The sequence below is a fragment of the Anopheles coluzzii genome, chromosome 3 (genome assembly GCF_943734685.1).
Source record: "Anopheles coluzzii chromosome 3, AcolN3, whole genome shotgun sequence".
NCBI classification, from domain to species: domain Eukaryota; kingdom Metazoa; phylum Arthropoda; class Insecta; order Diptera; family Culicidae; genus Anopheles; species Anopheles coluzzii.
In genome coordinates, this window is record NC_064671.1 from 36,054,933 (window position 1) to 36,067,479 (window position 12,547).

The following is a 12,547-nucleotide window of genomic DNA, read 5'->3' on the forward strand; positions in this document are numbered from 1 at the left end:
TATGCCTTGTTTTTCTATCTTTAAATCTATTCTCATATCCAAAAGCTCCATTTGATTGGGAACTTACAATACTGTTAGTGTCGGATGAAGTGAGAAGCTTTTCTCACTACCGATTTTTAAGAACTTAACACAATGGCAGGGAGAATTAGAGCAAAGATGCTGGTTTATTTCCAGGTTTATTTTTGAAAAGCATTTGAAATTATTGTCACTCTGCCCAAAGGCCTAGTTAAATAGTAAGGAGAAAGAAAACATTGTCGTCAAACGTTGAAGCTCACTCATATTCGAAACTCACCATGGATCACTTCACTCATCTCACTATACGAAGAACAACACAATTTTTATCGATGAAAATTATGCTGAAAATTAGTACAGAGTGGCTAGAGACTCAAAACCTATCCAAATATTTATTCAAAAATCAATTTACTCTGTGGAAAGGGTCATCTTTTCGTCTAAAGCCAATTTATCCCTTAATGGTTGTCGGAAGGTCGTATTTTGTTATTTGGGTTCTATGCTGTCAAACGGCTGATTTGAAGTTTGTTCGAAATTATTCGAAGAACCGTTGACCGTTGAAAAATGGTTTCTAAAAGTGACTCAATTTGTTTAAGACGATTCATTTTCAGGTGTATCTTTATTGATAAGAAAAAAAAGCTTCAATTCAGCTATTTTTATTGCGAAGTTATTGCACAAAAAAGCTTTAAATTCATTTTCAAATTATCGATCATTCGAAACCGTTCGAGAAAACGATTCATCGCACCACGAATAGCACCTTCCACTGTGTCTGTGTGTGTGTGTGTCCAATTCCAACTGTCATTCCGCCAGCGAGCCAGCGCGAGTCGGACAAAAGTTCACTTGAAAAAGAGTGGACGTGTTGGTCGAACGAACTTTCCCTCGTCGCCCGTGCAGCAGCAGCAAATCGCGTGCTCCTTCCTCGTAACCTTACTTCGAGTCAGCTTTATTACCAGCAGCCAAAATGGTGTACATGGTGAAAGATTCCGTAAGTAAACGTACAAATGTATGGTGGGGGTACAGTGGAACAAACAGAGTGACGCCATCGTTCCCGGCCGGCTTGCCGGGTCATTTAGGAACCAAAAAAAAACCTTCCAATTCGACATCGTTGTGTGTGCGCCAACAAAATTCCATTGCTGTGGGCTATCTTTTTTTACACACCCTTACCCGAAGAATCGTGGCCACAGCTTAGGGGAGTGCGATTGTGAGAATTGATTTGTGGAGCTTCCCATTGAAAGTGTGCATGTGAGAGTGTGTGTTGAGCTGTTTTTTCCTTTTTCTGTCTTGCACACCCCTTTGTTGTACTTCTCGTTTCTTTCGTTGTTCTATCCCCCTTTGCTTCCCATTTTTCGGACCGGGAGTAATAGGCGTTAGGCGTTATAGGAGGGGGGGGGGGGGGAGGAGGGGGGAGTCGGTCGATTGAGTCAAACCACCACCATCGTCATCATCGCGGGCGGTCGGCGGCTTGTATGATACGGCCAGTGGCTAATTAAATCGCTTGCTGTATTGGTACTGTGGGCTGTGTGAGTCGACCTTCTCTCTCTCCCTGTCAGGGTTCTTCACGACCGCCATTTGTTGCAGTCCCGGCACAAACTGACCAAGCGGCTAACTCACGATGATGATGATGATGTTGGTGTGACATGAAAATCAATGGGGATTTGTGATACACAGGAAAAAAACACCCCCTACACCGTCCCTTATGGGACCGCGCGCTGTCACCGCGTGAATGATGTGCGCCATTGGTTGTCCGGAAAGCGGGATGATGAGATAATACGGCAAAGGGGGGCCCTCAAAGAAGCACAGACGCGCATCTTCGCTGCCACAATCGGAAGAATAATGCGCTACCCGCTGCGTGTGTGCGTGTGTGTGCCCAGGCAATAATGTGCGATACGGCGCCGGTGTGGTGGTGGTTAGATAAGCTCTTACTTTCGCGGTTAAAACACTGAAGGCACCGATTTGGCCACTCTGTAGGCAACGCAGACACACAGGTTGCTTCTACCACCACGCTCGTTGTGATGGGAACCACAGAGACCGCCAAGCGAAGATTACTATGATTACGAACGGGCTACGAGAGGGCACACTTGCTGATACACACCCTGTGTGTTGTTTGTGCACCAACATTTCGCAAACCTGCAAACTCCAAGGAATGGGAATGAGAATTGCAAAGCAGGAAACAGTTTCCAGACCGTTCCACGTTGCAAACATGCGATTGCATTATCGTAGATGGTTTTCTGTTTTTTTCTGGGCTCTTTGGGTGATTTCTCAGCATTTGCATTGAAAGTGTAAACACGTTTAAAGAGCAAAAAAACACACCCACCCAACCACACACCATCGATTTAATTAGGAAAACCAATAGCAAACAAAAGAGGTTCGCGCACTCCAAAATGCTCGGTTTCGCCGTCACTTTTTTGCGCCATTTGATACACACATTCCCCCATGTTCCAGGTGATGTTTGCCTTTTCATCGCCCACCCACTGTTCCCGCGAGAAAACCCGCGGACGAAGGAAGAAGGTGTTAAAAACGAATGAATAAATTGAATTTCGATTCCTGTGTGTGTTTTTTTTTTAAAAGGTGCATTTAAAAAGGTGTAAAACAATATGTCTCTAATAGAGCAGGTGGATCATAGATACGCACACACAGTCAAATGACACATGTCCAGTGAGTCATTGGAAATATCAGTACTCACAGTTGTTGTTTGCGTGTATGGCCTTCAGATTGCGCGTCCGTGTTGGTGGTGGACGGGTGTGTAAAAACTTGAATATTCGAGACCACCGAGGTGCGGAATTCGATACACGCCGGTTGTGGTTTGATTCCATTATTCATCACTTATTATTATTACTGCACCGGCTCGGTCGGTGTGTAGTGTCCGGGTGTTAGCGAAAGGGGCAACCTTGACATGGCTCCGAAACCTAAGGCCATCTAAGCAACACGATGGTGCCGTGTTGGTAGCGGGTCGTTGCTATGTTATCGCTGCCAGTCACAGCCGGGAGCCTTCCGGTGTTTGCTATGATGAAATCTTTCTCAATATACTGTCACATACACAGGGAATGGCTCATTTACTGCATTGCACGGTCTAGTTGCAGTGTTGGGTATGGTTTAAAATGCCTTTAAAGGGTTGTATTAAATCTAAACCCACGCCTAGCTGTTAGTTGCAAGCGAATGATCTCATCCTTGTACTGTCAACTGTCGTTAAATGCATGTTTTATTTCATCGTTCGACGTCAGATGCACTCTGCCGTACATTACTCACGCTTCGCTGTCGAATGACTCCTCTGTACGACCAACCCCCCCCCCCTCTCTTCCGTGCCATCCTCTCTGAAGATAAATCGCATGGCAAATAGGCAACGGCGCCACAAAGCTTTGCCTAGCAAATGCAACAAAAAACAGGGAAATAAAAGAATTAATGTTCATTGCTTTATCCTCCCTCCCCACCCTTTTTGCAGGAGGACTTCAACAACAAGCTGGAAGCGGCCGGCGATCAGCTCGTCGTGGTCGATTTCTTCGCCACCTGGTGCGGCCCGTGCAAGGTGATCGCCCCGAAGCTGGAGGAGTTCCAGAACAAGTACGCGGACAAGATCGTCGTGGTGAAGGTGGACGTGGACGAGTGCGAGGAGCTGGCGGCCCAGTACAACATTGCCAGCATGCCCACCTTCCTGTTCATCAAGCGGAAGGAGGTGGTCGGCCAGTTCTCCGGCGCGAACGCGGAAAAGCTGGAAAACTTCATCCAGCAGCATTCGGCGTAAGGGGTGGTCGGCGGGCGCGAGAGGCGCAGTGGCTGCGTGTGCTCTCGATTTGTTGTGTTGCGGGGCGGGAGACGCCGGACGGCCGACCAAGGAGCACAATTATACCATGCAACACACACACACATAGTAAACCCATAAGCATACATAGCGTAAAGTCGACATATACCAGCCCCGTGTCACAGGAGGATTCATTCATTTTGCTTGCCCAATCGGTACAGAAAATGGGGAAAAAAGGGAAAGGCTTTAGCGCACTTTAATCTAAGTGCAAATGGCTTTGTTTAATTAAGAAGACATCTTCGTTTTTTTATGGGAAAACATCTTGCACATTCATTTTCCTGTGTTCTATATCCCAGTGAGGGGCGCGTGCATGAAAATTCACAACCCCCCTTTTTATACCACCCGATTCGTTGTTAGGCAAATAGAGAAGATAAAACACCATTTTACACTTGCGGGAGGCGCTTGAGAGCATAACGAAAACGAAAATCAACCCATAATACACCACACAGAGAGATTTGTCGTCGTCGCTTCACCATTTGCCTTGTATCGTGTTATTTAAATATAAATATATTTGTTGTGCTCTAATTTTTCAGTGTTTTTCGTATGTTTTGGGAGAACGAAACGAAAGAAAAACATAAGCGAGAGTCACGTCAAAAAGGATTGTGAATAACAACTATCGCCTAGAGAAGTGAAAAGAATTAAAATCGGTTTGCGTAAAGTTGAGATTGTGCAATGTTAGAAGTAGATAAACGGTATGTTAAAATTTTGTGATAAAAATGATGCAACGGATGGTCCTCGCTAAAGGTAAACAAACTTTAAGTTCAAAGCTTTAATCTCTCGACCTACTCGGTCTATTTATTTTCCAATTAGCCGCATTGGTGGCATAGTGTAGGAAACATGGGAAATGCATTTTTATTCCTCTTTCCGATTCCGAACGCGTCCCCCCCCCCCCCATCCGCCAACAGATGGCAACATGTTAAACACACGCAACACACTTCACGTGTGTTTGTGAGCAATGCGTACTCATACTGCCAGTATTACTGTGCCGGCATCACGAGTGGCCTCTTCACCGGGAACAGGTGCTGGTTGAGAGTCAAGCTCGATTATCGGCGTGTTTTGCTGCACTGTTTGCGGTGGACATGATTGTTGCAGCGCCGCCGCCGCCGCCGCCTTCACGTGGGCAGATTCAAGTAGTTCCCGCTTTACCTGCACCGTTGCGTTTTCCGGTCGAAGTGCTCGAACGATTCTGGGCTTTAGGGAGGGGTTTGAGGTGCGTGCGGGTGGGTCAGTAGTGTGAGTGTCTTCAGCACTGCCATTATTTGCATGTTCAGAGGGAATGCCGCTCGGTGGCTGTATTGTGAGCGAGGATGGGGACACGGCCCGTACGACTCTTGCCTTCATGGTGCGATTTAAGTTTCTGTAGGGCAGTTCCGGATCGCCCGATGATGCCTTCCCTTCGCTCGATTGCGACTCCTCGTCGGGGAAGCGAACGTGTCCGTTTTGTGTTTCGTCAACTGTTGGTTGTTGTATGGGAGCACTTGGCACTGGCTGGGAGGGTTGCTGCTCCTCTACAATAGTCTTGCTTTTACGCTTCCGTATACGACGACGCTTTGGTTTTGGGAGACCGAGCAGCGTGGATTCGATATCTTCGTATGTGCTGCTTTCTTGCTGAGCGTTTGCGGCGGTACGCTTGCGAGGTTCGTCGTCAGAAACTGTGTTGGATCGTTTCCTACTTTCCACGTGTGCTTTAGGAAGTATCCTACAAAGTAGAGGAAATAAAGAACAAAAAGCACAAATGGTATCCAATTGAATCCCCTTTCTTACCTCAATGTTTCTCCGTCGTGTATTAGACCGACATTTTCACACTCGGGATAGAAAATTCCATCCTCACTGCACACGTACAGATCCGAAGCGATGCCGAACGTGTCCTGTACGGTTCGTATCAAACATCCCACCGTGGTCCACGCTGCCCGATAGCCGATGTACGCTTTCTGGCGATGATCAGAGTATAGTGCACTTAAATCTAACAGATATCTTTTCATCATTTAACGTATTTTACAACAAGGAAAGCGGGACGGGAAACAATTGTTCTGCACGCAGCGTGTGCATCGTACCGGCAGCAGCGAAATGTAAACAAATTGGACATTTCTTCAGCACAGTGGGAGAAACGATGGTACGAGGAGTGTTTCGGTTAAAATGTAGAAAATTGCTGAAAAAATATGTTTATATTACTAGAGAAAAGATTGCTAAAAATTTACATAAACAAGGAAAATATGAAAAATTACAAATAAAAAAATATAAAATTACATTTTGGATGTGTGTTCCTCCACTGTGCTTCCTGTCTTTCTGTTCTACAGACATTCCAAAGTGTTCTACAGAAGGTATGACAGTGTGTCTGTATTTAAAATGACGGTTGACGTAGTCCGTTCCTGGAGATTTTATTTTACTCATTATTATGAGATTAGTATGAAATTCTTCAAATCTTTCATGGACAATTACATGCCTATTTCAGTTTATTTCCCTTTTAAATGAAAATTACATGTTCACGGCATTCAATCCCTGGAAACGGGGTTCATTTGCTTTTTTTTTTTAGCTGATACCAATTGGAACTGGCTGGAACGGAAATGTACGAGTGTTGGAGTTTGTAATTTGTTTGCTACCGCTAGAAGAAATTTAACGTACACATACACACAAACGAGCGTGCGCTCCCCGTGCGCACCACGAATTAAGGCAGTTTAAATATGCTTACTTTAGTTTCTAAAAGGTGAATCACAATGAAAACAATTGCTATGCATATTGGTGAGTTCATAAGAAAGAACCTAAATCGCTAGAATTCACTATTCCCACCCCCAGTCTGGAGTGTTGAGTGTTAGTATTTTTGTTGTGTGTGTGTGTGTTGCAAATGTGCGTTTCGCATAGTTAAGATCGCTGCGGTGGCGTTTGCGCTTCAGTTAAGAATTTGTGCGTTTATCACATTAAAGAAAAAAAAAACAAGAAAGGAAAAATTAAAAACAGCTAACCAACATTACGCCCCACGCCTACAAAAGCTCTCGTTCCTTCGTAATTGTTTAGTTGTGAAATTTGCCATAGTAGTGCGACAAACAATCGTTGATAAACTTGCAGACGGTGTAGACGTACTGCTGCGGGTGGCGGATGTAGTGCTTCACGTGCTCGGAACGCTCGAAGCAAATCATGCGCACGTCCACACCGCAGCGCCGCCTGTAGTTGGCAAACTTTTCTATATCCTGCAATTGGAGAATGGAAACCAAAATGAACGGAATTAGTACCTCGTCCAAACATGGAACAGAATCTTCCTCGAAGCATCTCACAGTATAGGGTATCAAAAGGTCCTCCTTCGAGTACAGAAACAGCTGGGGCCATGCATTGCTTTCGTACTTCAAGTTGTGCGACGGATTGGTTTGTACTTCGTAGCCTCGGGGTTTGATAAAGTTGAGTATATAATTGAAGGCGTCCTAGGTGGGGTAGGTATTCCATCATTTAGAGAAAAAGTACAGTACAAGCAAACAAAATTGCCTACCTCAAAAGTCCACAGTAAAATGGCAGCGACGGCCATGAACGCGGACAGCAGGGCATTACACCGTCGCTCCTTCCCGTAGATCGCCGTAATGGCCCGGTACAGCCCCACTATCCGCCGGTCGCCCGGTGCCGAGTCGAAGATCATGCCGCAAATGTTAATCGGTGACTTGGACCTTCTCAATGCAAGCGCAATGTGCTGGTACAGAAAGGCTCCACCGTTGGAAAACACGTGGAATATGAGCGGATGGCTGTCGAAGTTCATGTCGTAGATGAGTTTCAATATCTTCTCGCCGATCTGATGCATGCCGGCCCGCTTCCAGAATAGATTCTCCACCGGTGCCGTGTACCGGATGGTGATGAGTCTGTTTATCGTCAATGTAAACAACACGTTATTGGTATGCCCGTACCCGCCCGCACCGTCCCTCTCTTCGCCCATGCTTACCCACGGTCTTCGTAGATTTTGGAGTACTTCATCAGATACTTGTCCTGGCATCCGGCCCACCCGAGCAGCAGCACGATGGGGACGTTCGTTTCATTGCACACGAACACATAATCACTTTCGGCCGTTTGTGTGTCGCTCCGGAAGTTGGGGGAGGGAAACTTGATAAAGTACTCGAGCGTGTCGTCCAGCGGATAGTCCGATTCCATCCGTGTGCCGTAGATGGCGGACATTCTGAATGCCGTCTGTTTGCGTTAGCGCCTTTCGCTTCGTCTTCTTCAGCCGAAACTGTAGACTATTGGAAAGCCTGGAGCTGCTGGCGGTGGTGGGAAGATGGTCGGAATGCTCGGTATGTCGATTGGCTCCCGGAAAGTTGCGATGAAAGCTTAACAATTTGAAGCACTACCGTTGTGGCCACCGTATCAAACAGCATCGGTTTTGCAGCCACACTTGGCACTCTCGGACACAACCACGCACACATACACACACAACACACACCTGCACACGAGCACGGGAGCGTTAACACATCTTTGGAGGGGTGGTTTTTCGCCGAAGCCGTGCGCCTCCTGAGCTGACCTGCGGTCTGTGCCAGCTGACTTATCCAGGGAAGAAAATCGGAAAAACTGACTGCATGCTCACTGACTCCCACACGGATACGCACACAAGCACACGGTGCGCTGTCCGGTCCTTAAACGCACACACACACAGCATGGTGAACAGTCGGGTCGGTGCTTGGTATGCTTTTCCATGTGGTGCGAGCAGCGTGTTTCCATGGGTTTCCATGACACGTTTTCCTCCAGCGATCTAGCAGGCATGCGCACGATCTGCGTCATTTGCCGGTATGCAATATGGTTGGAGGCATGCACGGTGGTGTTGGGTTTGTGTTGACGATTCGAGATTAGTTGAAGAAATTGAAATGCAAATAAAGAAAAGAAAAGAAGGAATTTCTATAATAATGCTAAAATAAATACAAATTTGCATCTTTTGCGATAAATATAACCGACCCGTTCAATTTGAATTTCGATCCGGCTGTAAACGCATCGGATCGAACTGTCATACGCTTCGAAACGTCAAACACCGCGCGCCATTTTCGCTACCCGGCATCTGCACGGCAAATCCTCGGTCGGCGGCAGTCGCGCTTGCTGAATTTTGTTGTTTGAAGTGTTTTTTTTCTCCGTTTTTGGAAGGTGTGGTGCTGTGGCAAGAGCTTCGAAACTCCATCCGTCGGCGGGGCAAACGAAGATTATATCGCTCGCTTGCTGGCGTTGGATGTGCAAAAGTCTCATAAACCACGAAACCCAAGGTTTTCGATTCGATATCCGGTTTTTGATCAAGGCCGCACGATAGTGTGGTGTGGGGAAGAACAACAGAAAAAACAACAAAGTTCTAGTCCAGTTTCCCGATTTGGAGTCATGGAAGAAAAGCCGAAAAAGCGTGGACGTCAACCGAGAGGTGCTGCCAAAGAGGCCGCCGTTGAAGCGGAAAAGCAGCAGGAGCAGCTTACGGAACCCGAACAAATGCCAGCGGAACCGTTGAAGGCTCGTGGTGGTAGCAAACGGAAAGCGATCGTTCCAGAACCGGCACCGGTGGTGGAAAAGCCAGCACGGAAACCGGCAGCAAAGCGTACAAAGGCGGCCGACGTGGTAGAAGAAAGCAACGTAGTGGAGACAAATGGTGCGAAAACCAATGGGGAGGTGATGGAAAAGGTCGCACCGGCTAAGAAGGGTCGATCGACGAAAAAGGAAACAGTGCCCGAGCAAGAAGCATCCAGCAATGGCACGGTGGAAGATGGCAAAGCAAAGGGGAAGAAAGCTCCTGCCAAGAGAGAAACGAAGGCGACCAAAGCTTCGAAGACAGTGGAGGAGCCTGCTGCGGTGAAGGAAATGGTCGAAGAGGAGGAGGCTCCAGCGCCTGCTAAGCGTGGACGAACCAAAGCTAGCACCAAACAGGAGGAGGAGTCGGAAAAGGCTGCTCCAGCGAAGCCAAAGGGACGTGGAAAAGCGAAAGGTAGGGAGCGTATTGGGATGGATCTTGGAGCAACCGGAACATAATGTGGATATTTATAATTTTAGACAAGACGGATGGCGGTTATGATGTCTCCGAAACGAAGCCTGTAGAGCCGGAAGCGTCTTCTGCTGTCAAATCCACAGCTAAGACCGCTAAACCGACCACAAAGGGTAGAAAGAAAGCAGCGGAGGACACTGCTGCAGGTATGTTCATTGTATAATCTTCCGTATTTAAAGGAATGCTTTTAAAACTACACATCAAATTGCTTTTGTCACCTGCACGATGTTTCTATCGCATTGCTAAGTACACGATGGATGCTTTTGTATTTTGATATAGTTTCCACCGCACCCGAAACTTCCCCTTCCAAGGCTGTAGAACGGCCAAAGCGGACTCGAAGGGCGATTATCCCGCGCGTGGGTAATTGATTGCATGGCTTACACTTATGTTTGTTATGATAACTGTCGTCCACCGTGATGGCGTGTCCGTTCATGTATTGTCGTATTTTTATCTGTTGTGTATTTTAATTGTAATCATCAAATTTATTATTCGTTTGTTTGGTTCATTGCTTGATTTATGGTATTATTGCACGTAGAAGGTAGTGCGCGTTTACTAGATGTTTATTTTAAGTGTTGAAGGCGCTTGGAAATTGCCCGTGAAATGAATTATGAATTTTGTTCAAGCAGCTGACAACGGAGAGGCTCTGGAAGATGCCCCCAAAAAGGCAACGAAGAAAAAGGCACCTTCTGAAGAAGCTACGAATGGAGGTAAACGCGTGCAGTAACGAGAATACACACTCAATCAAGAAACAATGACCCGAATATCAATCTTATCACAGACATTCCCACCGTAACGCAACGAAAAAGGGCGAAGCCTCAACCACCTGCAGATGAAATGGAAGAAGACGAGGAGGAAGCGGTACCGTCAAAGGGAAAGAAAGCGAAAACGGCATCGACAGCTCCGAAAACGAACATATCTGCCACCAATTATGGGAAGTTAAATTTCGCCCTCGAGGAGGACAAACAGTGGAACTTCAAAATCTCCAGCTGGAACGTGGCCGGACTGCGCAGCTGGGTTGGCAAGGGCGGGCTCGAGTTTATCGAGCACGAAAAGCCCGACATCCTGTGCGTGCAGGAAACGAAGTGCACGGAGGACCAGATGCCCGACGAGGCACGCCACATCAAGGGCTACCATCCGTACTGGCTGTGCAAGCCGGGCGGACACGCGGGCGTTGCGATCTACTCGAAAAAGATGCCCTTCCACGTGGCGTACGGGCTGGGCGACGAGGAGCAGGACCAGGACGGGCGGCTGCTGACGGCCGAGTACGAAAAGTTCTACCTGGTGTGCGTGTACGTGCCGAATGCGGGCAGAAAGCTGGTCACCCTGCCGAAGCGCTTGCGGTGGAACGAAAAGTTCCACCAGTATTTGCGCGATCTGGACGCCAAGAAGCCGGTCATACTGTGCGGCGACATGAACGTGGCGCACGAGGAGATCGATCTGGCCAACCCAAAAACGAACAAGAAGAACGCCGGCTTTACGCCGGAAGAGCGCGAAGGGATGACGGAGCTGCTGTCGTACGGGTTTGTCGATACGTTCCGGAAGCTGTATCCCGACCGGACCGGTGCGTACACGTTCTGGACGTACATGGGGGGCGCTAGGGCAAAGAATGTGGGCTGGCGGCTCGATTACTTCATCACGTCCGAGCGGTTGGCCGGCAAGGTGACGGATAATGTGATCCGCTCGCAGGTGTTCGGTAGCGATCACTGTCCCGTGACGTTGTTTTTAAATATTTAAAGCGGCAGAAGCGGTTTGTAGGTTTGTTTGTGTTCGAATAGTATGCCTTTTTTCGTATTAGGTTTGTCTGCTGTCGAGATTGGTGACGCGTAAATAATGAATGTCGTCCCCCGGTTAGACGACGGTGTCGGTCTACGTGGGTGGTTACCGTGATGTGCATGTTTTTTGTTTTTGTTTCGTAAAAGTATCATTTTAAATTCACATTTTATTTAAACTAAGCTACAATTAACAAGCGAAACAATTCGTTTTTTTACAATACAATAGTTTCTACTACCGTTGACGTGAAGGTGTGTTTAACCATGCTTGTTTGCAAAGACAGTCTGTTTCAAAAGTGCTTCTACATACAATCACCTTTTCCCCATATTTGCCTTTGTTTTTTTCTCGCGAGCATGGTTCAAAGCTAGGATGTCAATCCCTTTCCTAAGCCGTATCTTTGCAATCCTTAACGGAGTTGCAGTTTAGAATAATCATTGTATCTGAATGCACGATTTCGATCACCAACAGCGATGGCAATCTAATTCTGATCTGATGATCGTATCTAATGATATTACAAATCATACCGATAAAAGTATTTTATATCTCCTTAATTTCCTCCTGTCTCTTCTATCTTTTTGGACACGAATCACTATCACATTTACAATTATTTACTGATTCCACTAACTCTATTGTTAATATTATTCAATACATAATTATGTTATATCCACTAATGGTAGTGTATTATCCTAATTTTTATAGCATCCGAATGGTTTATGTGCATTGTTTACGAGGCAAAGTCACGTGTAGCAATATAAATTAACAAAAAAAATTTTTTTTCAACCGAGTTATCAGCACAAAGATCAATATGATCCGCCAATCGAATGTACTTTTATCTAAGTTTTAATGCACGTTTTAGTATCAATGAACCACCACACTGGAGTCCTTCTTATGTCCTGTATGACCATTTCATGCAGGTAAAGGTGCGTGTTTGTTGATATAGATGAAAAACTAATTCAAAATATTGGTATTAAAATGTTAACCGTTTTTAAAAA

The 12,547-nt window shown here is 46.4% G+C and overlaps 4 protein-coding genes across 5 annotated transcripts; 2 read left to right on the forward strand and 2 right to left on the reverse strand.

The window, feature by feature from the left end:
- Positions 1-809: 809 nt before the first annotated feature.
- On the forward strand, positions 810-4,330 carry LOC120956751 (thioredoxin-2). Its single transcript, XM_040378467.2, has 2 exons — positions 810-994; positions 3,449-4,330. The coding sequence occupies exons 1-2, from the start codon at positions 971-973 to the stop codon at positions 3,746-3,748; spliced, it is 324 nt and encodes a 107-aa protein (XP_040234401.1). The 5' UTR covers positions 810-970; the 3' UTR covers positions 3,749-4,330.
- A 229-nt stretch (positions 4,331-4,559) lies between these two features.
- LOC120956749 (uncharacterized) lies at positions 4,560-5,888 on the reverse strand. Its single transcript, XM_040378465.2, has 2 exons — positions 5,570-5,888; positions 4,560-5,504 (listed from the first exon to the last, which is right to left on the reverse strand). Exons 1-2 carry the CDS (start codon positions 5,788-5,790, stop codon positions 4,769-4,771), a joined length of 957 nt encoding a protein of 318 aa, XP_040234399.2. The 5' UTR covers positions 5,791-5,888; the 3' UTR covers positions 4,560-4,768.
- Positions 5,889-6,226: 338 nt separating this feature from the next.
- LOC120956750 (transmembrane protein 53-B) lies at positions 6,227-8,549 on the reverse strand. Its single transcript, XM_040378466.2, has 4 exons — positions 7,725-8,549; positions 7,284-7,644; positions 7,075-7,218; positions 6,227-6,990 (listed from the first exon to the last, which is right to left on the reverse strand). The coding sequence occupies exons 1-4, from the start codon at positions 7,952-7,954 to the stop codon at positions 6,814-6,816; spliced, it is 912 nt and encodes a 303-aa protein (XP_040234400.1). The 5' UTR covers positions 7,955-8,549; the 3' UTR covers positions 6,227-6,813.
- A 260-nt stretch (positions 8,550-8,809) lies between these two features.
- On the forward strand, positions 8,810-11,672 carry LOC120958396 (DNA-(apurinic or apyrimidinic site) endonuclease). Of its 2 annotated transcripts, XM_040381166.2 has the most exons (5): positions 8,810-9,728; positions 9,794-9,931; positions 10,065-10,145; positions 10,412-10,492; positions 10,564-11,672. In XM_040381166.2, exons 1-5 carry the CDS (start codon positions 9,134-9,136, stop codon positions 11,517-11,519), a joined length of 1,851 nt encoding a protein of 616 aa, XP_040237100.2. In that variant the 5' UTR covers positions 8,810-9,133; the 3' UTR covers positions 11,520-11,672. The 2 variants fall into 2 exon arrangements, with proteins under 2 accessions (XP_040237100.2, XP_040237101.2); XM_040381167.2 differs by lacking the exon at positions 10,065-10,145.
- The last annotated feature ends 875 nt before the right edge of the window (positions 11,673-12,547 follow it).